At 41.9% G+C, this 26,065-nt stretch overlaps 1 protein-coding gene across 1 annotated transcript in view; it reads left to right on the forward strand.

The window, feature by feature from the left end:
• SPTLC3 (serine palmitoyltransferase long chain base subunit 3) overlaps window positions 1-26,065 on the forward strand; it is an 87,728-nt gene that overhangs the window by 58,511 nt on the left and 3,152 nt on the right. The window contains exons 7-10 of the mRNA XM_062573505.1: window positions 211-316; window positions 7,736-7,955; window positions 10,868-10,994; window positions 25,482-25,617. Of these exons, the coding sequence (XP_062429489.1) occupies window positions 211-316; window positions 7,736-7,955; window positions 10,868-10,994; window positions 25,482-25,617 (589 nt within the window). The remainder of the gene's footprint in view (window positions 1-210; window positions 317-7,735; window positions 7,956-10,867; window positions 10,995-25,481; window positions 25,618-26,065) is intronic.

Genomic DNA, 26,065 nt, shown 5'->3' on the forward strand with positions numbered 1-26,065 from the left:
TTAACTCTTCTTGTCACTAGATTGCATTCAAGTAAATTGAATCGGTTGTTGGGTCTCACCTGCTAAAAAAGTTTGTCTTTGTGATATATTTTTTTAATCTTGTCTTTTTCTGTATACAGAAAAATAGCACCCAAAAGAAAATTGAAAGTTCCTTGGGAAAGTCTTCATGTTAATCTTTTACTTTCTCCTTTTCCTTATTTTTACATAAAGACATACAGAGTCTTGAGAGTCTACTGAAGGATGCAATAATATATGGGCAACCTCGAAGCCACAGAGCTTGGAGAAAAATTATCATCCTTGTGGAGGGCATTTACAGGTATGTTTGTGCTTTAGAAATGTGAGTACTCTTTATCATTTCTGAGGACAGAATGATGTACTGAGTGAAGCTATCAATAACTTAGGAATCAATTGGAAATCATAATGACAATAGAGGTAAAAGAGCATCCTGAGTGATCTTACAAATACATTGATTTTCATTAGGTCAGTCTGAGCGCTGGCATAACTTGCTCCAGTTAGATCCTGTTTGTTGTTCTGAATGTTCATTAGCTAATCACTTTCCTTTGGAATGGGGAATGTATATGAAAGCAAGACAGATCATCAGCTCATGTATGTCGCCAGAGATGTGATGAAATTTGTGCAGCAAGAAGTATTGAGGAGTTTCACAAAGTGAATACGTTGAGAAGTCAGTTATGCGCTGGTAGATCAAAAGACAGCTATGCTGTTCCTAACAGGTAAGTTCTGCAGGTCCAATTCTTACCCAGTTGGTGGAAACTAAAAACTCAAGCTAAACTCAGACCAAGTGACACCAGAATCTTTCCAATAATTAGTACTGGATCTAATGGCCTCACTGTCTAACAGCTATTTTTGTAGCCCCCATCCCTAGAGGAATGTAAATGACAGACATCTTCAAGGATCTGTCAAATATTATTGATACTAATAATATAATGTAATTACAAAGTATTCTAATAATCTGACTCCAGTTCACTAGAGCAGGACATCCTACGTCCAACCAGAGGGACAGGCCATCACTAGAGCTTAGTGGCAAAGCAGAAGCCCCAAACAGGTTGTGTCCTGGCAACTGCTCAAGTAGGGCACAGGTTGCTGTTGAGGCAGCTGTGGGGCTGGCACAAAGCATGAGTAGGGAGCCACAGGGAACCAGAGTAGGTGGCAAGGAGTTAATCCCAGGAGCTCATGGAGCAGGGGAGGTTAGTGATTATGAAGGGGAAGCAAGAACTGAAGAAGCAGAGAACCAGAAAGTAGGAGGAACTATTGTACAGACCTAGGCAAGGCTACAACGGAGTGACGAGGAGAGGGGGAGTGGGAGAAGGGTAAATTTAGCAGTAGTAACACTTGCACCAGACAGAAAGGAACCACTCCTTCACAGAATGTGGTGTGGTTTATGAAAGTAGTATTAAACACTACACACATGCGTGATTTCATGGGTTGCTGAAATGCAGGCAGTCTGAATGGCAATATTTTACGCCATTTTCCTGAGGATTGCTAGTGCAGTTGAGCTGATTAGCTTTTTTCACAATTAATCTTTCACAATCTCATGTTGTCACAACTTCATGGTCATTAGCACTCTCTTTTTACTAATGTTTGCCATCTGGTGCAAAGAGGACAAATCAGTCCTTATCTAACCACCTGTCACTCAGAGGTGAAACAGTTCTGCAGCAGATCCAAAGTTTGAACTTCTCCTTTCAACCAGAATAAACAGGGAAAAAAAGCCCTGCAAATAAACATAGTTTGGCACAACTAAAAGAAAACTCAGATTTAAGGACTTTGATCACGTAGAAATGAAGTGGACCGCCAACATTTATTGACAAATACTTCTGTCGGTCACATGGCATGTAGAAAATGCTGTGGCTGCTTTGTTCAGTTTTAAATAGTTTGGTCTGGATATTGACCACTAGAAAGAGAGGAGGGAAACTGGTGACAGAGGCATAGATCAGATGAAGCAGTGAGACAAACCTATTGCCAGATGGTTGTGACATTTGCAACTTTATCTACAGATGTATAAATGGCAAGGAGGGTTGTTTTCCTTTTGGTTTGCATTTGGTTTGCAAGGAAGACTTTGTTCTCAGAAGTTACAATCGCAGGTCCTTCTGTTGGCATGAAAATTAAAAACATGATAAACCTCAGAGGACCTCAATAAAAGGATTTTTTTATTTCTGATAGGAATTATTAATGGTACCAAAAGTGCCATAAGTCAGTGCTTTCCAATGGGATTTAACAAATTAATTATATTTCCTAAAAAACCTCAGCCTTAGTATATCACCTCCTGTTGATTACTAGGAAACATCAAAGAGGCAGGAAACCAGGTACTGAATTTCTTTGCTTCCACCTCATTCATATCACTCTCACCCAATAAGAGATGAATAAGATTAAGACCACTAATATCCTGAGTGTCTGTGCTTCTGAAAGGCCCGAAGTAGAAGAAAAGCAAAGCTCAGCTCTGCAATAGTATCTCACTGGAGACGAGCCGTAGCAGTAGCTAGGTTGGTTGGTTCGTTGATTGCTTTCATAGCCTAGGCAGATCAGAAATTGAAGATTGTGGTTTGATTGCAAAGCAAGTCTGCCCTGACTTGAGGGAGAATACTACCACACCCCATGGGTTGCAACTCCGCCGACACCACCAGCCTGAGGTGCACAGAACTGATCTGTGCTCACAGCCAGTCACCGCTCCTGGGAACAGATTCACAGGCTGTGTACTTTGATAAGTACCTAATAATGTTTCATATGCAAAAGAAAAACTGCAGAAGCCATATTAGAAATCTTCTTAGAAATACTCTTACTTTCATGCGTGTGTGTGTGTTCTTTCCTCTTATCCTAATGTTTTCCTTTCTTGGCCCGTGAATTTTGAAATCGACTAAGATTTTCCAACACCCATATTGGCTAATGTTCATTCTTTTGAAGATTTGCTGGATGCTAAATTAACATTCATCTAGAAGGTTTAAGAGCAGATAGATTGCTGTTAATGTCTTCCTCTTACAACATTTAATGCTTTTTTTTAAGGACTTAGGGAAACATTATGCTTTGGGGTCAGCTAATATAGAATTTAAATAACTTGGTCAAAGCCATTCTCCAAGTTAAAATGTCTTGATTTGTAAGTTTAGCTTGGCAAATTTTTTTCAGAAATACTTTTTTACCAGGGATGCAAAAGACATGCTAAGCTTTTCTTTTTGGAAAAATAAAGAAGAAAAGAAAAAGATTGTATGCAACAACATAGTCTTAGCATGGTAAGGTTGATGGTTCGGAAAGTATTTTGCCTATTCTTTCCATTAGAGGTATGTTACAGTGCTTACACTGCACATAAGCCTGGACTTACCAGCCAGCAAAACTTGAAAAGGGCCATTATTAGTCAACACAAGTGTTTCAAAAAATCAGACTTGTGTTTTAAAAACATAAGCCACAGATCTCACTTGGTTATAACTGAAGACAGAATTGGCCTCTTGCCTTGGGAAGGGCCCAACCTAGCAAGAACTGTATGTTTGTTTGCTTTTTAATGTATCTAACATCTGAAAAAGAAAAAATTAGAAGTAAATGTAACCATTATTGAAAGCTGGCTCTCAACTTGAACTAGCCTAGAAGCAAATATATTTCATATTCATTCCAAACTAAGAGAGGCCATCCAGCCATCAGTCTTCAGTACAAAAAGCATGAACAAGTTTTGGCAGTGTCCAGGGCACAAATTAAACTGACTTGCTAAATCATATTTCTGTTATTTAAGTTCTAGCTAATGTTTTCTTTGGCTTCTACCATTTCCAGTTCAGAATCAATCAGTTAGTGTGCTCCTACGTGGTTACTGGTGGATTTCTGCTTCTTGCACACATTTTTACGAGGAGTCAGATAGGCCAAGGCCCAGGGCAGGAGTTAAAAGGAAGCAGAAACTGATCAAAACATGTATTTTTTTAATCCGACTTTTCCCTGCTTTTAATTCGATTTGGGTATATTTCCTTCCAACTCAGAAAATAGCTCTTTGATCAGTTGGATATTGTCCAGTGGCTTTTTGTGTACACTAGAAGTTCCTCGGGATTCAGTGCCAATATCATAGGAAATTTATCGTGGCTATTTTTTATTTCCTGCGGTTAGGTGCCTGGACTTCAGAAAAAGAATTGGACAATATTTAATGTCTTTGGCCAGGGGCCAGCATGAAAGATTAACACTTCTACCATTTCAATGTATGGAGTTTTATTTAAGGCAAGGTTGGAGGATTTTTTAAAACTATTGCTCTATACCACAAAATAGAAAGCATTGTGTGAATGTGCAAGGTTTGTGTAAGAAAATAATACCCAAAGTAAATATTAAAATATAATGTGTATATTTGTGTAGCAAGAGGTCAGGAGGGAGGGAAGGTATTTTCCTAAGTACAAAGTAGCCTGAAAGGAGAACAGATAGATTTTCAAATGTTGAAAGGATTGTGGTACTCTAGGGCATATTTAGAAGCTGAGTGATGCAATTGTGAGGAAGGCAATAGTTTGAATATTAGTAAATTAGTTCTCCTGAAAGAACAAAGATTGAAATTGTGGGAAATATTATGTGGTACCATAGTAGGTTGTGGAAAACTGCTTTCTTGCAAAATTTCAAAATAAACTGGATGAACACTGTCAGTATCCTGTCAAGACCAAGTCTGTGTTTGAAGCAAGGTGACCAGCACAAGTGTAGTCTGCTGTCTACAGCACCTGGCTCCAGAATTCATCATCTATATTGGGAAGAGTCTCAGCAGTTTTGCAGGAATTGAACCAGACCTCAAAATTCTGAGTGTATCTGCCCACACCTGAGAGTGGATTAAACTGAGTGCTGACTGATACGAGCTCTTCTGTCAGCCCTCTGCACAAGGTAGATGAGGGTCAGCTGTGACCTAGAAGCTTCACATGCCTACAACCAAACTAGTAACTTCTGCTAAGAGACAGGATATAATAACATGTAACAAGAATGTCTGGCCTGGGCAAAGCCAGCTTAAGTTCGTCTGCATCCAGCTCTTTGGACATGTTCTATGTGCTTGAGCAGCTCGGGAAACAGATCAGTAGCTTTATTGTTGTCACTAAAGGGTGACACAACCAGACCGAGGCAGAGAGATTAGAGTTCGTTTCTAGTTCTCTGGTTTAAACTCAGTCCATATCAATATTTACTGAAGGATTCAGCAAAGTTTTCATTTGGGCTATCCCAGGCAATATGTGAAGTGAGCTTTGTTTTGGAGTGACTCTAGACAGGGAGGTGATTGTGTCGCCAACCCTCTTCCAGGGTCAGAAGAGAGACTAAAAAGAGATGAGGCACAGAAACGGCACTGTGCTCTGCCTCAGATGGCAGCACAAAGTGTAACACTAAACCAGCAGCACGACATCCATTTCACGGACACTTCACAGTCGTGTTAGGATCGCTGTCTATGATCATAAGACTTGTTTTGAGCAGCATCTTTCAAGAGCACTAAATCAACATTGAAATTGAATGCACGTGCCTTATTTCACCGAACAGCTTAGAGTTCAGGAAGAAATCTCCTGCCCTTAGGAGTAAGAAGAGGTTTTCATTAAATCTTCTTCATATTTAAACTTCATAGTAGTCCTGTGGCAACTCTATGTATTCTGGGATTCAGCAATGACTTAACTTCCATTCCACACACACATAGGAAATCAAGCTCTATTTGCAATTTTTACTCGTCTTCCTGAAGATAAATACTGTGTCTCCTGCTTGTCTCCATAAGCCATTGAACTTAATGATGTCCATGTAAACACAGAGAAAACTATTATTCTCCTCCTCTGCCTGGCTGATCTGCCCCAGCATTGCTGGAAATTGTACAGTGGGACGCCTGCTTGCAGGCAGAGCTAGTGTCAGCTGCAGAGGTGCTCCTTGACACCACGGTCAGCTCCTGCTCACTGACCTCTCCTTGCTGACCTGCCAGCTGGTCAGACGCAGCCTAAAGCTGCCCTCCAAAGCATGCAGGATCCTGCAGGCCAGAGCACACCCAGTGGCTTGGTATGATTTTTCACTGACGAATGCTTGAACTCTGGGTTACGTGCGGGCTACAGGCTCTGCCTTTGTGTTCCTTAAGAAAACAGCTGCAGCGGTTCTGGTTGCTTCTCCCCAGCTGCTGAATGCCCTTGCCTGATGCAGGGGTCTGTCCCCAGTGCAGAGGGAGCTGGAGGAGGCAGAGCCCGGCCCTCCTCGGGGGCTTACAGCACAAGCCCACCTCGTCAGCAACTTCAGCTGAGGCAGGGGACTTCGCTGCGAGCGGCTCTGGTGCCGGCGTATGCTCCCTTCAACTGGCTGGTGTAACCAGATCCACCAGCGGGCACCTGACAGCCAAAAACGTGCCTCCAGGCACGTGCAGCCAGGCCTGCTGGGCTTCCCAGTACAAACAGCACAGGCAGATCCCCGTGTTGCTGCTTCAAAACCGTGGAGACTTGCCCGTGGACAGGTAGCAAATACCTTTCACGGAATTTCCACTTGTTTCCAAGCTTGCCCAGGAGGCCAAAGGATGAATGAGGACTAAAATTGTCAGAAATTTCCCAAGTGGCAAAAGCACCTCCTACTTTTTTTGTAAACCAAATATCAGCTGCACAGTGCAGCTACAGTGCATAGCACACCGTCTCTGAAAGCCACTGGTCCAGAGCCTAAATGTTGCCAGGATACCATACTGATTGCACTGTTCTTCTGTATATGCCATTGGGGAACAAACTTGACATTTTTGTTTACCTGAAACTCTTGTAGCATTTGCAATTGGCTACACCTTCCCTTCAGACCTAAGCCACAAAACCTTGGCTTTCCTGGCACAGAGCAAGCTCACTTTGTGTTTGATAGGAAGTGTTTAGCATTTAAAGACCTGCTCACTACAACTAGTGGAAAATAATATGTTTAACTCATTATGAAATGAATACTAAGTGCATCAGAGCATATCCAAGTATAGCCTTAGTCATTTCACAAAGATTTTCAAGACATGATAGTCTTCACAGCAATACTATTGATACTTAATGTTATGATCTAAATGGAATTAGAGTACATTTCTTATTTGTCTCCAAGGCTTTCATTGTGCTAAACAGGTCCTCTGTGCCACCTAACTCACTGAAGTGATCATCAATAATATAAAAGGTTTATCATCTTGTCTTATTTCTAGGAATCTCAATACACCTTTAATATAAATTCAGAATATTTCTTTCTCTTGTGTGACTCTAAGATAAAAAGAAAAAAAATGGAGACTTTTTTTTACTTTGGTGCGCTAAGTAGCAGGCTGCATTTCCTGAAAAGTGAGTAAAGAGAGCAACAACGAGCGAGACTATGCCTTTTCACATCACTGATTTAGTCCACACTGAGGACTGGTGCTACTTTACGTTATGGCACCTTCTGTGCATTTCATCATGACCTACCTCCTACATGTGTTGTACTACAATGCTTCTACACCAGGGTAATTTGCTCTAGAGTTGTTACCCCAAATATTGTTGTCGTTGCATGCACGAGATAAGCAAGGAGCCCAGGCTGTAAATTATAGCAGCTCTTTGTAATTCATTACAATATTTGTTCTATAGCAAATTGGGATATGCTAGTCTGGGTAATCTGGTCACCCCCTTGCTTGGTACATTTCTTGTCTTTTTTGGGTTGTTGAAAATTCACAAATGTTCAAGGACCCTTTGACTGTTCAGCTTCTAAGACTATTTCACTGTTTTTATTTGCTTGTGAAGGGAAGGGTTTGCAATTTTTGTTTGAACTGCTTGTTTTTGACCACGGCTCTTTTTGCTCCCAGCATGGAAGGCTCCATCGTGCGCCTGCCTGAGATCATCTCCTTGAAAAAGAAATACAAAGCCTACCTCTACTTGGATGAAGCTCACAGCATTGGTGCAGTGGGAGCAACAGGCAGGGGAGTTGTGGAGTACTTTGGGATGAATCCTGATGATGTCGATGTATTAATGGGAACATTCACAAAGAGCTTCGGTGCAGCTGGAGGGTACATAGCTGGCAAAAAGGTAAAAGGCAAACTCAAACATTTTAACGTCAAAGGGAGAAAAAGTACCTTCTCATCTTCTGTGAGATATTTTGATCTCTTTTTATAGATTGCTTCATAGGAGAACTATTCTAAATACAGTACCATTTTTGTCTGGATCCCAAATGCACATAAAACAGTCTGAATTTCTTATTTTTGTCTCATGTTTGTATTATGTAATTTGCTTGGGTTGGATATTTCTGTGCCACCCTGATGACTGTTGTTTGTCCTGGAAATGTTTAGCCACTTTGTGGTTGGCTAAATATACTTCGCTACATTAATGTGCATGCAAATTACTTGTTACTTTATTTCACATTTGTAAACAGTGAGTGGAGCAATATGGAGAGGTTTAAGCCACAGTTTCATCCACTGATAATAAAATGCCTAAACAGTTGTGAATTGTCATAGTTGCATTTTTTAAGAAGATGGAGAAAGAGGATTTACTGAGGGCCTTTTGCAACAGCAAAATCCGTGTCCTCAATTGCTCTGCATGCATTAGGAAAGTGACTGCTTGTCAACCGTAGATGTCAACAAAAAGTGGAGCTGAGCTTGATTTAACTGAGTGTATAGGAAAAGAGAAAGTATAATCAGCACCATTGCGAAATGTCATAGTTTTTGTTGTTTGACAGAAATATCAAGTAACTGTGATGATTTACCCAATTCATACCCTACCAAATGTATTTCTTTTTTAAGTAGTTTCTTAAACAAGTAGGAAGCCTGTTTAGCTAGCCCATATGGATATTGCCAGGATAACATTAATGAGTTAGCGCTTGAGTAGAATAAAAGGGATATAAGAAAGTACAAAGTTTATCTTTCTCACTGAGTGTCTTTTCATTTTTTCGCTCTGGAGATCTCAAAACAGACTGCCATAATGCATCAAGAATCAATTTTCTTTGTTTCCTTTACTTTCTAAATCTATATCTGAAAGTTTAACTTTTACCAGAAGACAACATGGGTAGTGGAGCTAGAAATTATAGGAAGTCTAGACCTGTAAAGGTATCTAAAGTGACTCTTCATCTAATTCTGGAAATTTTCATAAATGAAGGTGGGTCACCCTTTCTGTACATGCGAATATCACAAAGCTATTCATCAGGCTTTCTACCCTTACTGACAGCTCACTCAACACGTTTAATACACCTACATTAGTTGATGCAACCAAAAGCTCACCATAGAACCATTTATTCTGTGTCAGTAAGAGCACAGAAACCTTCTGGGCTATTTGGTTAAACCCTAAGAATTACAATTGCATCATAACAGTGCATAGGCTATATAGGGTTTCATAATTCTTTATCCTTAGCTTTGGAATTACAGCATAAACTTATACAGCTTCTTTTGGCAATAATTTTTGCCAATGTCTTTGTTTTTCTTCTAGTGATATTTTTTATCAAAGGCAATTTTCAAGCAGGCCTTATTACTTTAACTTGCATTCAACTTTTGGTGTGGTAACTTTTATTCACTGACATTTTGCATTAGGAGGTATAACCTCTCATAACACTGACAGACTCAATCAATCTCTAATTTCCTACAGTATCATTGGGTTGAGAAAAGTAACTAGTACTTTGGATATGCCTACAGTACAGCAGTGCTTTTGTTAGGGTAAGCGCAGAGTCCTGCACCTAGGGAAAAATAACCCTAGGCACCAGTACTAGCTGGGGGCTGACCTTCTGGAGAGCAGCTCTGCAGAGAAGGACCTGGGAGTGCTGGTGAACAACAAGTTGACCATGAGCCAGCAATGTGCCCTTGTGGCCAAGAAGGCCAATGGTCTCCTGGGGTGCATTAGGAAGAGTGTTGCCAGCAGGTGGAGGGAGGTGATCCTGCCCCTCTCCTCAGCCCTGGGGAGGCCTCATCTTGAGTACTGTGTCCAGTTCTGGGCTCCCCACTGCAAGAGAGACATGGAGCTACTGGAGAGAGTCCAGCAGAGGGCTACAAAGATGATGAGAGGGCTGGAGCATCTGCCCTACGAGGAACGGCTGCGAGAGCTGGGCCTGTTCAGCCTGGGGAAGAGAAGACTGAGGGGGGGATCTTATCAATGTGGATAAGTACCTGAAGGGAGGGTGTCAAGGGGACGGGGACAAACTCTTTTCAGTTGCCCCATGTGACAGGACAAGAGGCAATGGGCAGAAACTGAAGCACAGGAAGTTCCACCTGACCGTGAGGGGGAATTTCTTCACTGTGAGAGTGATGGAGCACTGGAGCAGGTTGCCCAGAGAGGTTGTGGAGTCTCCTTCTCCGGAGATATTCGAGGCCCGCCTGGATGCAACCCTGTCTACCATGCTCTAGGTGACCCTGCTGAGCAGGGAGGTTGGACTAGATGATCTCCAGAGGTCCATTCCATCCTTACTGATTCTATGATTCTATGAATTTTGCTCTTAATTATACAAGGAATTGTTCAAGCATCTCTACTAACTCTAACATGACTGTCCTCTGAGGGGAAGCTACAGTTTTAAGAAGCTAATAGTCAGATTTGGCTAATATCCAAAGATAGCTATCAATCAGGTTGCTTTTCCTGAAGTACAATCTTCTGCCAGAGAAACTGTACTGTTTTAGTGCATACGTTTCATTCCCACTAAAAGAGGAACTAAGAAGTAATTTAAATGCAGCTGTTTATTGGTCTTTAAATGATTTTGGATCCTTTGTAGTAAGTCTTACCATGTAAGCAAATACTCTGTTTGAGAGCTTTGTTTCAGCTGTAATTGCCCCACTTATCTTGTAAGTATTTACACCTGCCTGATGTTTCTTCAAGCCATGATTAACAGTAGTAACCAAGAAAGTAAACCAATAAATGGTGAAACACCTTTTTCCTTTTGCATGTTCTCACTCCAGCAGTAGTTAAAAGAAAGATCTGCTTTCTGACCACATCAAAGCTCACTCATACTTTGTTTTTGCTTGTGTAAGGACCTTGTGGACTTTTTACGAACTCATTCTCACAGTGCTGCGTACGCCACATCCATGTGTCCACCTGTAGCAGAGCAAATCATCAGGGTGATAAAGTGTCTCATGGGACTAGACGGGACAACGCAAGGTAAGCCACGCTCACTGACTGCGTATGCTCTGTTTATAACCACAGCACCTACCCAGCAGAGCTAATACCCAGATCATTGTATGTCTGAGTGCTATCAACTCTACTTCTTTTTCCTTAGCCTTAGTTTCCTTAGCCAACTCCTTCCTTTACCGTTATCCACCTGTTTCCACAGCATTCAGACATTGTTTAGCCCTTACTGAACAACGATTTTTGCAAGTCTTCTGCAGGACAGGGATGTCGCTGTGGTCGTTTTGCAGGTGGGGGAACGCAGGCAAAGTGATTAGATGATGATCCTAAAGACACAGTGTAGCAGCGGAGATGGAAGTACTCTGAAAGTTTTGCTCCAGGTTGCCTGCTGTAGTCGCCGACCCATAGCACAACAAATAGGAAAAGTACAAATTGTCCCTTGAGTAGACTGTCTGGCTTTGTCAGATGAGTTCGGGAGGAAATCCCTTATGCCTTCATTAATGGACTGAATTCTGTCAAAAAATAGCTTCTGAGAGGTGCTTGTGCAATGAATGTAGTGACAAGTTTAACTTCTTTTAAGTGTAAGCCTTCAATCTGGCAAGCATCTCAAGCACAGCTCAGATTTTCAACACAGCTATTGAATGTTAAATGATGATATGAAATGATTGTAGTAATTCCCGCCTCAATTATTAATTGCAGTGTCATGAAAGCTAATTTTGAAATACATTTTGTCCTCAAACAATTCAGTATTTGATATCTTTTATGAAAACATAGATTTATTTATATTTCTTCCCTGAAGTTACAGGTGCAGCTGCAGTTCAGTCCTCTGTGTAACATGCTCTGTACGCAGCAAGCAACGAAAACAGCTGTGAGATTTATCTGTCTGCTAGTATTTCTGTGTGATACTGAGATGTGTTCGTTGTCTGGGGGCTTAAATCCTGACTCAGAGATAAAATGTGATGGTTTTTGAACGTGTGTAGGTTGTTTGGGGAATGCTTGAGGACAGCGTCACCGTCTGTGCCACAGGTAGTGGAAGATGCGGGTTCTGCTCGGAACTGCGGTCTCTTTTCTGCTGATTCAGCAGTGCTGTGCTGTACTCCCTTCTCCTGCCTGCTGGAGGGCGAATGGCGTAATTCTGTATTGTCCATCCCTGACAGATCTGAGTGGGAGCAAGGCAGGAATGGAAAAGAGAAAGGGCATGAGAAGGGGTAAGATCATACCGCAGTGCGCTGCACTACTCTGTTTCAGAGGCCCAGGGGGTTGTTTCAAACCTTGATAGACACGAGAGTATTGAGACGTATCTCACAGCCCCTCAGTGAGGCAGACTTTACAAGACCCCAGTGTATGAAAGGAGGGATGGAGAATCTAGTCCCAGTGCCAGACTCTGCGCAATGTAATAACGAAGTGCTGCAAAACTCCAGTGCAATATGTAGTCAACAAGAAAATGATGCTTTTGTCATTTTGGCAGAGATTTTAAGTTGGAACTGTTGCTACACTCTGAAATCTGAAAGGTCAAATTTGCATTTGCTGATATCTACAGCTTGTTTGATATGAGAGACCCGCTCTGACATGTTGCTTCTGTCTCAGCAATGTGTGCGCAGCCTGTCCTGCAGTGCTCTTCTCTGAGCTAGTTATAGGAAATATTTGCCATCAGAGGGCGACCTTACACCGAGCCTTCCCCAGAGTTACGTATTTAGGGTCTCACAGAAGCCGCGTGTAAAATATTACGTATGCATTTCCAAACCTTCAAAGCCCCTTACAAATGACCTTTGGCTAGCGTAATTCTGCGTGCAGCTCAGTGCAGGCTAGCAGCAGACTTGGTTCAAGGTGCAGTTTTTTAAGGTGTGCGTGCCTGCCTGTTTCAGGGCTAAGAGATTGCAGCATTTTCTCTTTCAGAAGTAGTTAGTTTAATGACACTGTGTTTCTGCACAAACTGAGTGTTTATTAAGTCTCCTGAAAATGTTTTAGGAAGTAAATTACTGTTCTGCAAGGACTTTAAAATTTTTATGTAACATGAAATACAAACAAATAGAAAAACAAATTAATAAATCATATAGCACAACTCTGAGTATTGCACAAAGGCTAGCAAACTGGCTATGATGTGTAAAATTATTTCTGAGCCAAACTCATTATTTTAGTCTATTGGTTTTTCTTTCATGTGGGCCTTCCTTCATTAGACTGTCTTGTAGACTACAAAAAATAACACACAGGAAAAAATGTTATGCTAGAGCATGCTACAACGCTACTTTGGCATCAGAGCGAGGAAGGTGGTGGCTCAGCAAGGAGAGGAACAGAAGGGAAGAGAGCCCTATCTCTTCTTAGATGGTTTTATTTCCAAGGACAACAGCAATCTTGGCTGAGTTCTTTTGCTCTGTTTTCACTGAAAATGGTGAATCCTGCATGTGAGCTGTCCCTGTGAGGTAGTGACATGTGTGGCAGTGACACCTAGCAGAGAGGTTGCAAGTGAATCAGAGTTTATTGTTACTATATTACCACAGAGTGATAATGGACCCTCTGAAAATGTGATCTTTTTTTTTTTTTTTTTTTCCTTCTTCTTTTTTTTCTTTTTTTCCTGGAAACCTGTTGGATCATTAAAGGGAGTTTATTTTGCAGTTGGTTCAGATGGCCTTCCCTTCCCACTGAATGACTGGGGGAATCCTTTTTAAGGAGATCTCCATTAATGGACGATGGCTTGTCCTCTAGAACGCATTCCTGTAGGGACGGGGTCCTTACAAAAGATGCAAGTATTAAAATTCCAGTTTGGTAAAAAGTTCCAAGCTAACTACAGGGTGCTTCTTGAAAACTGTGAGCTAATGGGACAACAGATGTGCTATCCTGTCTTATTCTTACGTCTGAGCTTCATGACTGACTCCTAGACAGATTAATAGAAAGCCAAGGGAAGGCGAATTGATTTGGTCATTTAATTGCTGCTCTGAAAACTATATTTTCTAGCACTTTACACAGTCTTCTCTTATATTTCCCCAGATATCATGCTTTTACATTCCCTTCCATTTGCTGGTAGTTGTTCGCCATTGATCTGTTAAGAGCTGAGCTCTTAAAAGAGTAGGGCAGGCGAATTACATAGTGGACATCAGAGGCTAGAAATGCAAAGATACTGTTTGTGTTTGCTCTGAAGTGTATCAGAATGGTTGATCTCTTATTTTTTTCTTCATTTATCTCCAGTTAGCAAGATTATGCCTGGTTGGAAAAGGAATCAGAGCTTGCATTTCCAAGGCAGGATCAGTTTATTGGATGTATGACTGGACATGAATGGATGTATATGTGCATAGAGGGTACAGTGTAATTAGAAGGAAGGAATAGGTAGTGCTATCTATGCTCAACTTGCTAACATTTTAAAGATAACTCTACCAAACCTAAACTGTTTGGCTGAAAATAACAGGTGTCTGGTTCAGACTCTATATTATTCATATTAACAGAAAAGGTTCAGTCTTTCCTTAAACTCATAGGTGTGCATATGGAATTTTGACAGCCTAGGAAAAGAAGTCCTCTTCCCTGAAAAGCTTCAATTTCTCCAGGCTTTGAGATGATGATTTGAATTCTGATAGCCAAGGTTATCATTTGTGCCATGTCTATGAAATACCACCCGCGTCCTGTGAGCCTCTCAGAAATCCCTACTTGGAATGAGCAGTGACGAGTTTTTAGCACTCTCAGGACGTGACCCGATCTGAGCGCGTACTGTCCCATGCACGACAGCTGCACGAGGCCAGATCCACAGAGCGAAAGAGCCTCTTGGGGCTCGGGGCCGGCGGGCCTGAGGAGCACAGCCCCGCCGGGGAGAGCTCTGCGCCCCGGGACCTGCCTCCTTGCTGCGCGGGCTGGCCCGCGGGGAGATGAGCGTGGAAGCACCAAGGGAGAAGAGATGCTGGCAAGTAAAGGAGACGCAACAGGGACCAGCTAGCAAACGGGTGGTGAGGGTGGACGTTAGGGCCAAAATAAGATGCTGAGAAAACAGGCTGGAGAGGCTCGGGGCAAACAGGGCCTGGTGCGGGGAAGAGAGGACTCATAGGTGTAAAAGCAACTGCGGCAGACACGCAGCCCGTCAAACCAGTGCTGTTAGCTCAGCGGCTCTGGTTTCCTTATTCTTCTCTGGTCAGCAAACAGCTGTGAAAGTGCACTAGCAAAATGTCTGCTTACCTTCCTTTGCAGCAGGAGACTCCAGTTTGGCTGGAGAGGCTCTTATTTATAAAACCTTGCACCGATAAAAGTAAAATGATAAAGAGAAGGTGTGGTGTTTTCCAAAGAAAAGTCTATAAATGTATCAGTAGGTCCCACATCAATATTCATGAAATGCATGAAACCTTAACATCTTAATGGAATGATCTATATCTCCTGCAATTTGGTTATCTTAAGTTCAGTAAATAGATTGTGATGGTACTGCAGAGCCCATAGTCACTTATCACAAATTCCTTCTTTTGCCATGTTTTCTGCTGTGAGTTGAGAAAATGAAGCACAAGAAATGTTGAAGGAGTACCAGGCATTAATACTGTCCAAAGTAACAGGTATAGTTATTTCTGTCTGGGAAAGACAGCTAGAGTAATTTTTATTCTTGGTAATATAATTTTATAGATGATTACCATAGCTTGTATAATTGAATTCTTCACAAATGTATGGATTTTGGTAGCTATATTTCCTTTAGTAATGCCATAAGGCAGTGAGTTCCACAGTTCAGTTCATTTAGTCTACAAAAAATCATTTTAGCCATCTTATACCTTTGTGGCCTTTTCATCTTAAATATCTCTCTCTTCTTTCATTAGGAAATATGGGAAGCAGAAGTTCACATGGTATTTACTCTTTATAATTCATTATATAGATATTCTTTACACATTCTCCTTGTAGGTTCTCATTACACCGCTGGAGATACCTCAGGAAACTTAGCAGCTGCCTTTAGCAGTTTTATCCATATGATGACACTGTAGTTGCCTTGAAGCACTTGGACCCTGTGCAGATTTTCATGTATGCTTACTTACATGCAAAGCACTAACACAGCCCCTCCAGCTGTGACCTTGGACCTTTTCTTTTCCCTTCTTCCTGAGAATACCAAAAGTATATTTTTACATTTACATTTGATAGGAAAAGAATAGAACCAGTGGGCAGACAAAGTTAAAACTGCTAGAAAATCTAAAGTAATTTTCTTGATGACTAAGAATAAATTATAGTGATGTAAAAATCAAATGAGACCATTTCCAAAGCCATCATTTTTTTCTATTTAATGCATGGCAAACAATAATTCACCAATAGCAATAGGCATTTTTCATATGCTTTTTAAGGGACACTGAAAAATTAAAAAATGTATTCTGAGGCATCTACTGTCCTCACTCACCTCAGAATGACAAAAGGTGTTAAAGATAATTCCTCAGGTTGTTTAGATAGAAAATATTTCTGCAAAATATATATGTATTTTGTCACTTGTGCTGATTGGTGTATCACTTTGCTACTACTGGTTTTCATTTTCCTTTTAGCAGATTTTGAGTTCTTGCATTTGAGCACATTCAGATTACAAGGAGTTTCAGGATACTATGTTCTCTGTTTGGCCTTGGCTTTAAAAAGAATCTGTTTTTAAAAGGTTCCTTTTTGAAGCATCTCCGTCTGCCTTAGATTTTGATATAATTGTAGGAAAAGCTTCTTAAAGTGCTCAATTTCCATTTTCTACTGCTATCAATGCTCTGCAGAACCTGCAGTCTTTTGAAAATTTTACCTTTGGCAGTCAGGGTCTTCTGCGGCTATGAAGACAGTAGTTAAGGCTCATAGTTATCTGGCATAAATCAGCACTGCTGCTGAGAAGGGCAGTCTTGCCCTCCTTTTGGCCTTTCCACCCTGCCCTGTTCCCCGATTTCCACCCGTATTCCTGCCCCCTTCCCTCATGCCAACATTAGTGTCTGTGCAGCCATGCAATGAACTGAAACAGGGAACTGATATAACTGAAAAATAACCAAACCCCTCCAAAAATGGTTAGCTTACAGCCGAACTGGTTCCCACAGCCAATTTACCATATGGCTGCGTGAATCCCAGTACCAGGACTTGAGCAGCCAGAGCTGAGGGGAGCAATCCCTTTTGCAACGACAGAAATCTGTGCCAGCCTGGACTGATCATGCTACTTTAATTCTGAACCTTTAAGCTTTAATACTGCAAGCTACGTAGTGATAGACCCCTTGAACTTGCTCAAAACAGCTTGCGAAGACAGTCAGTACGTCTTTTCGCTATTCCCTCTCAAATTCTCTTCCTGTTGCTTCATTCTGAGATGATTGCTTCTCTCGGGCCCTCATCAAGCAGAATGCTTGAGCACTGGCTTAATTTTAAGTAACTTAATATTCCCAGTAGATATATGCCTCCATTTAAAGGTCTTAAGTGAATTTATTCCCTGTTTGCCTCGCATTGACTCTACGACTAGGGCTCCAAGTCGCTGTGATAGTGGAGGTGAAGGTGCTGGTGCTACGCTATCTTTATCGCAATCTGCCAGAGCCTGGCGTCACAGATGTTCCCCCAGCAATGGATAATGAAACAGAGCTAAATTCTGCCATCCTCACTGAAAATGAGGGAGACATCCTATTCCAGTGGAGATACCTGCCATGCGATCTGCCTTCTGGAGGAAGCCGGATTGTATACATAGAGGCTCTCAATCCTTGCAAGCAGGGGCATTGGAGGAATAATTTTTTCGGTGGGATTTGCAAGAGCTCTCAGCATTGGCCAAATTCTGCCTTGTTTGAAGTCAGTTTTTCCGTAATCAAAGTTAATGTGCAGAGTCCCTTAGCAGACCCTACCCACGGATAGGTCTCCCAGTGTTTTCAGATAAGCACTAAGCGCAGGGAGAGGAGGGATGTGACCAGACTGTGAGCTTCTCCACGCGTCCTGGCGTGCGGGCTGCTCAGTGGGGAGAAGCCCATCTCCCTGAAAAGAAGACACGCTTTCCCTAGAGGCAGTAACGCGCAGCTCCACGGCGCAGTTGTCATCTTTAAAAGATATCTTCACCGCCGAGATAGCAGAGCTTGAGGATCTCTTCTCAGCTCCAGATGCTGCTGCCACTGTGCAAGGAATCCAGGACTGTTATCAGCCTGAGGAGCACAAAGGAGAAAACTGCCTTTTCTAACTGCGTTTAGATCACTGGCATTGCAGAAACACCTAATGTGATACAGATGGAGCGTGTTGCATGCTGGCCAGCTTTCAGCACAGGGACTGACGTGCTTTGTGATTAATCACCTGTGCTGGGAGCAAATAAGGCTCAGCCAAGGCTGGCTGCCCTGTCCCTGCGTTTGTGCAGGACACTGAATGCAACATTATGTATTTGAGCGTAGGTAAGGGACTGAGTAGGTATATTTGGCTCATTTGAGACATAAAGTAAAAAGGACACTATCTGTACAATTTCTGCCCTCTCTGCTTCAGCTGAAATTGCCACTTTTCTTCCTGTAGTCAGCTCTGGAAAGTGTTTTGCAGCAGTTCACAGTTAAAAAATGAACTGACTAAATTAGTCCTTAAGGGCTTATTTAGCAGTTGAATTAAGCTGAAATTACTAGGTTTATAATTGGCATTAGATTGCAGAAGAAAATGTCTTCACTTCTCCCCAATTTATAGCAAAGTTGGGTTTTATGAAGATTTTTTATCTGAGAACATATTTCCTTTAGGCACCCCAGTTTTATAGCATTCTATTTGTGATTTAATGCACATGGAGGTACATGTGTGTTACTCTTATAATGGAACCAGAGGAAAAAAAAGAAAATCTGTCCATCTGCAACAGTTTAGTGGGGAAGAGCTGTTGTTTTCCAAATTTTTTTTCAGCCTGTGAAGTTTGCTTTTTACTATCTAGTTGTTAGTAAGGGGGAGCAGGGAGCAGAGTTCTGCATCCAAGGAACACAGACTGAGGAAAGGCACTGACACGGGTATGTGAAAGTTTGATTGTGTAACTAATTATCTAAAAAGGCCCAATGAAACACCAGCTGGAGAAGATTAAAGCAGGTGGATTTGTGTCCTGAAAAGTCCACTGTGTGCCAAAGGAAAGTACATGTAGGATTATCATCTCTGGAAGAGGTTCAGGAAAAATAGCTCTCCAGCAATTAAAATACACCTGAGATCTTGATATGAAAGGCTACAGGTTGCTTATTCCTGTTTTCAATATACTGAGTCAGAATTTCCAAGGTTAGAAGCCTCCAGGAAGAGTTCAAAGGTAAAGTGTTTGTGCAATAATTGAACACAGCCAGCTTCTCTGCTTATTAAAGCTTTCAGGAGTGAAAAGCAGACGTCTCTGGAAGAGGAAGATAAGCTTTTGTTGCACAGAGTTGATGGTTTTACTACCTCTTTGGCTACCCGTGTAAGGCCCTCCGCTGGCATGAGCAGCAGAGCTCTGCTGAAGTGCGTGGAGCCGTGCCAGTTAACGCCTGCTAGAGATCAGCCTTCAGGCTCGCAGCCACAACGTGTTCCTCTGTCGAGCTCCAGAGCAGCTCCCCAAATCCTCAGCAAAAGCAGGTTTGTAGCCGTGGCATTGCGGCGGTGCTTTTTTCCTTTCCCTGCCTGCCCTGTCGTGGGGCTCTCCCCTGCCAGGGAGGGGTATGGTTAGGGGGCAGGTGGGTCCCGCAGCTCGCGAGCGTGCGGGAGCAGCCTGGCTGCTGCTCTGCTCCTGGGACCACGTGGCGCTCCCGGCCCCGCACGTGGCAAAGCACCGCTGAGTCTCTTAGTCGTAGCCGCGCTGCTCCCAAAGCCTGCTGTTTCTAACAAACTGTGAGGCACACTATCTATCTTTTATCATTTCTTTCTCTCTTGCCTTCGCTGTGTTTTGTTCTTAGACTAAACCACACTGATTGTGAGCCATGAAGCCTCTTAAAAGCCTGCAGAAGTTAATGAGCTAAAACTGGCAATATGCAGTAGTGCGTGTCAAGTAAAAATAAAATCAGCACTTTTCCCAGAATTACCAGAACTTTAGAACTTTGCAATAAAATAAATATTTTAAAGCAGTGTAACAAATGTAAACTCGAAATTTGTCTGCAGTAGGTAGATTGCAATAAATACCAGTTTTCATTGGACAACACAAGTAGTTAACCCTCTATTTCAGTAAAATCGCAGTAAACTGGTTAGGTATCACTGTATGTTCCAAGCTCTGTGAAGATAACTTGTGAAATTTAAGAATGCTTTATCCTTCAGCTTCCTTTCTTTTCCTTCCCTTTGTATTCAGCTAATAAAAAGATGTAGAGCTCTTCATAATGACATGTTCAACCTTAGCTGCAAACTCTGGAGCAGAAGTCGGCTTCCTTTTAATTAGCTAGCTAGAGGTCAGTTCTCCCAGTCCTGATTTTCTTTGAACATATATTGCGTTGTGGCTCACTTGTGTTTTATGGAATGTAACTATCTGGCATAACCTGCACGCTGTGCTATATGCTATTTGCATAGATGGTGAAGACCATAATTCCTCGAGAATTTTCCATAGCTAAGAATTTTTGAACAGATATTTTTACTATTTAAAGCCCTGATACTGTAATTAGTGCTGCAGAGGTAGCACTTGTATTCAAAAAGTGACATTTTAGCTGCTAGGCCTGAGTCTGCAGATCTTCACTCAAAGGAGGAGGAGCTTATCAGGACTAAGGGATGCAAGAGCATAGCCTCAAGAATTAAAGAAAATGCTTGTTAAATGCAACATCTTTGGTTAAACATACCCTGGTGAAATTTGGACTCAGATCTGATTCTGAACTGAATTCTGTAACTCTTATGCTGATCTAATCTGCAGGGTTGGGGAAGAATTGGGCCAGTAAGACGAAAATAAACATTTTGCTCAGATTTGCCTCCTTATCTGACTTTGGAGGGTCACATAAATGAAAGAAAAAGAGCATTGAAACACAGTTACAAACGTTAAGGTCTTTATTACTCTTATCAGGACAGCATATAAGATGGCTGTGTGTATATGATGCATGTGATGTGTTCTTTGACCACAAAGCTTAGCATCAGAAAGGAAAGTGTTGACACTTGGTAAAGAAGCAGGTACCTCTCAGCTACTCACTCACAAATACAGCGTGTGTAGCAATCATCTCCTAATGTGCTTTTTTTTCCCTCCAGATATATGTGAATGCTCTGATCTTTCGTTTGCCTCTTTAACGTACCCCTGCAAATGACATTACTATTTTGGGATGTTGCTAAAACATTGAAGTGACTTTTGCATCAGCACTAGCTTTCTGGAAATGAATTCCATGGGTGCCCTTGAAGGGGATCTGTCCCATCGCGGAGTCATTGAGGATATAGATTTAGTAGGGGAGCACAGGAGAGGAAGGAGGTGTTCGACTCTGCCAGAGTTGAGAGGTTGCCCAGAACTCCTCTTTGAGCTACAGCGGTTCCTTTGCTGGGTTCCCTCTCTTGCTTTGCAGTCTACATTTCCAGCACCTAAAATAAGAAGTAGACACAAAATGATCAAGTCTAGGCCCAGCACATATGGTTTGATAAATACTGGAGGGCCTGGAATTTTGAATGGCTGACAGTTTGTTTCCAGCTTTGTGGTAAACAGCTGAATAGAAAGGAGAAAGCAGCAAGTATTAAACTGCATCCGCCAAGAACATCTGCATTTATGAAAACTTTCCCTAATTGAAAGTCTAGTAGTTTCAAATGCTGTAGACTGAGAGTTTGGAAACTAGTTCAGGGCTGCTAAAATAGCAAGAAGCAGCAGTGGTTTTGAGCCCCTATTTCAGGTCACCCCCCCCCCCCCAAACACACCTTCCTTCCTTTTAATTTGGGCATTCAGCAGTGCAAGTAACATCTTTACAAACTCTAGCAGGGGAAAATTTCTCTTTTATTTCAGACATGTTACTCTGCAGTTCTACTCTAATCTCCTTTCCTTGCCATCTCCCCTGCCCCCATTTCTCCTCCTCCTCAATATTTCCTCCTGGTTCTTTGAGATCTACTACACCAAAAATATTTTTGGAAATACCACAGACTATTGTTTTTATTAGTGACTGGAAAGCTTTGTAGTAGGATGCTTTTGTGTTTCATTTGTTTTCCTTGCTCTGGCACAGCTGTTTTTGTTTTAGCAGCTTTAGAGAGATGGTTAAACTATTTGTGGCCTTTTCTAACCCGGCAGATCTCTTCCACTGAATTTTTTAAACTGAATGACTGAAACTGTAACTAACAGGTTGTTTGTGTGGGCAGTTTTGTGCATAAAGTTACAAATGCACTGGTTTTATGAGAACTTTTAATTTGTTCAGCAAAACACTGATCACTGTGAAGCAAGTCGCAGTTTCCCTGTAAATTTCCCAGCCAGAACATTGACAGAACCGTGTCTGGAGAAGATACACAACGGATGAAGCAGCAGGTCTTCTTTAAACCTACATGTGCTCAGCAATGATCAGTGGAAAAGAGGGTTATGTAGGTGTGGTGATTCCCACCTTAGCCAAGAGGGAACAGGAAGAACAGCCAGTGCTGCAGCAGATTGTGGTCTGAAGACAGGTCTGCCAAAAGTAGTATGTGACAGCTAGAAGTGCTGAACTGGCTGTTGTGGTCACAAGGAGGAAGACGGGAAATCAGGGGGCAGGCATCTAGTCAGAGCATGGTCACAAAAGAAAGTAGTGAATGAACCGGATGAAAAGTAAAATGAAAAGGCAAATTAAGAGTGAAAACAAGATACACATGTACAAAGGCAACTATAAAGAAAAAAAGAGGAAATGAGTTGTACTGGGAGGCCTCAGTACTCATGTCCGATGACATAATCTAAGTGATATTGAAAGCATGGGCTGATGAACCGGAGGGAAATGCTTCATTTCGTAAGTGTGTAGATGAGCGATGTGTCCCACCGAGCTCCACTCTTGCCATGTGTGCTCGCCAGCTCTGCTGTGCAGACACTAGCATTTGTGCAGCTGCCTGGTGGTTAGATTAAGAGAACTGACCTGACTAATGCTGTTTCAGTGGTTTTCTTTCCGGCCAGGCCAGTCTTCAGGCGGATCAAGGAATTGGCTCGATTCGTTGCGTGTTTGTACGAACATCTGTACTGGTGTTGGGGAGGCAGTGGGGGTATGAGGTGGGAGGTGGCACCAGTCCAGTCAGCACCTTGCAGTGCTGGTGTGGTACATATATTGACCAGCTCATGAAATATGACAATTACGGCTAGGGTGAGGACATACACTCGCCCCTACGTACAGACGGAGGTGAAGTAAGGAGGAGCGCGGCTCTTCCGTTCCGCGTGCGAGCGCAGCCGTACTGCCAACAGTTAGGGAAGCAACTGCACTTGCTGGGAATCACCCGCTTAGAGACACTGCGAAACGAAGGGCTGAGCTGACTTTCCAAGCACCTTTTTCTCTAGTGCTTTTGTCTTTTTTTATTCATTAAAAATAATTGTTTTCAGCCCTTCGGTCAGTATTGCTTGGGGGCACGTCAGTGAATTAGTGACTGAACGAGGTCTGCGACACTAGGGACGATGCAGGGAAAAGAACTTGTATCTGAAATCCAAAATGACTGAGTTTTGTCAGACCGTGATACTGAGGTAATAACAACAAAATAAGAGGACAGAGAAACTAAGTAGCTAATTTTTTGATTCTAAGTCCTCTCAAAGACTTACAAAAAAACTCTTAAAAGAAATATTAAGATATATCTCAGCTTTGTGTCTGAGTAAATTCCCTTGTTCTCCCTATTTTTCATTCTCAGTTTTCCAGCCTACCATTGTGCCAGCTGCTTAAAATAGAAAGGTAAAGCTTGATGCTCTGTTTAAAAATACATAAACAAGTGTAAAAACGTACCTTAGAAACCAAAAATCTCTCAGATGTTTTTCTAATGCATGATTATGCAATAAGGACCAAAGGACAATGTGTTTCTTTTTCAAGTCATCTTTATAATACTCTTTTCCGCTCTTTCCTATCTTTTTTCTAACAGTATAATTTCACTCAGAGACTGCAGAATAATGCCATCTGCTGTTCTATGAGCTGGGGTCCGTGCAGAGGGGACTACACTGATGCTACCTTTTAAGAAACAGTAGACACCAAAGATTGGTGGATGGAGAGGGTGGTTAGGTTAATTAAACAATAAGGGCTGAGAAGGAAGTTTTCCATCCTTGTAGCTACTGGACTATCAGGGCATCAGCTGTAAGAAAAACGGAGACTTGAATGCACCTTCTGGAAATGAGGAATGAATGGGGACTGTGTAAGTAATCATCATTTGGTAGGCAGTTGCTAAGGCAAACAACAAGGTGTTCCTGGTGACTTTCATACAATGAAAGGTAGGATTGTGACAAGGAGGAAGTTTGAGTTGGAGCACACACCTGGAAGCACATCACAGGGAAGGAGCATGCTGCCTCTGCCTGCCCAGCTGCTGCAGATCACCCCACTGCTGAGCACTTGAGATGATCATGTCACAGCAATGGTTCAGATCCTCAGGAACGAGGGCAAGTCTGTGTCGTGTCGACAACAGCCTGTGGTCCATGCTGCAGGACAAGTGTAAACATGGTGGTTCAATGAGGTATCAAAGATTAGGCAATACATAAGTTAAAACAGCTTCTCTTGGATCAGCTGGACACCTTTAAAAATCAGGCTTCTTGCCCCAGAGCTAAAGCTTCTCATCAGCTAGGGGCTCTCCTTGCTGTAGCAACATGTACAGTAAAAATGGTACGTAATTCCACAATTTACCTACTTTGTAGCTGAAGGGAGTCCTATGAATGTGAGTGTGTGAGTTATCTCAAGTAAATGGCAAAATGTATAGAACGGATGCTTGGAGTAGGTGGATTCTTCCACAGCATCCAGAAGAAAGAGGAAGCATACCATTGGATTGGCACATGCCCACTTTGAGCATGCCTCATTTACTTCGCAGAAGAAGACGAGGAGGAAACAGACCTTGACCTTACCAGGGGAAGTCATTCAGAGCAAAAACTTAGGGAAATTCAAGAAGGGATTAGGATATTAAGTGTGCATATTAGAATAACTGGAGTTATGCTTATTATTTGCAACGAAATACGGATCATCAAACTTGATATATGAGCAAAGTTTATTATATGCTTCTTTATCTGAAAAATTGCAACAAAAGCATCATTTGGGGCTGGCCCAAAATGCAGCATTTTCTACCTTAAGCTTCATTGCAGCCACAGAGCCAAAAAATAACCCATGAATGCACACAGAACTAGCTGAAACTTAAGAGGAACACTGTGGAGCATTATTAATCAGAAAAAAAATGGATATAATGGTATTTGCATCAAGATTTCTTTCTGTGGATGTAAGTTTTTTCCCTTTATAGTGGATTATGTCAGAAAGGAACATACTCTGTTGAATGTCGTGTACCCACAGAGACACAAAACTTCTTCTCTGTGGGCACCTGTCATTCAGTAGACTTTATTCCATGCATACAGTAAAGGGAACTGGTCACCAATCTATATCCACAGAGCTGATCAACATAATTGCATTTACGTCGTTCCATGTTTTTTCTTCTGAATCGAATAGCAACATACACCTCTCATCCAAACTTTTCAGAACTGTTATGGACAGCCCTACTTCTAGTCCCTTTTACTGGACTCTGGTTATGATCTTTGCACTGACTGTTCTCTCAACTGACTTATTCTAGGGCTCCAACGAGTACACCAGCTAGGGAAAAACACAAGATACTTCAGGCGAAGACTGCATGAACTGGGCTTCATCATTTATGGCAATTATGATTCTCCTGTTGTCCCCTTGCTCCTTTTCATGCCTGGTAAGATGGGGTAAGTACTGAAAAAAACCTGTTAGAAAAATACACACCATTCAAATAGTATGAGTTATTTGGTATAAACCATGAAAAATGTGATTATGTTTAGTAGATGCTTCACAAGAGAAACTTGCTCTGTTAGGTGAATGCATCATTTAAATATATTTTATCTTAAATTGAGCCCTGGATTTAGTTTTGAGCTGCTCCAGTATTCAGAATTTAAGTAATTTTCCAGATATGCATAACGTTTTTAACTTGGTCTGGAATAACACCCTTGATAGCATTGTGGATTTGCTTTTATTTTCTTTTAATGGTTAAAAAGGATGTATTGCCCTTGATGTATGAATGGTTTTGGATGTATTTTCTTTCCCCCCATCCAATATTCGAACTGTCTTTGCACAGAAAAATTGTTTTACCATTTAGTTCCTATCAAGCAGCACTTGCGTATTGAATTGGACATGCGG

Source organism: Rhea pennata, chromosome 3, assembly GCF_028389875.1.
Source record: "Rhea pennata isolate bPtePen1 chromosome 3, bPtePen1.pri, whole genome shotgun sequence".
Taxonomy (NCBI): Eukaryota; Metazoa; Chordata; class Aves; order Rheiformes; family Rheidae; genus Rhea; species Rhea pennata.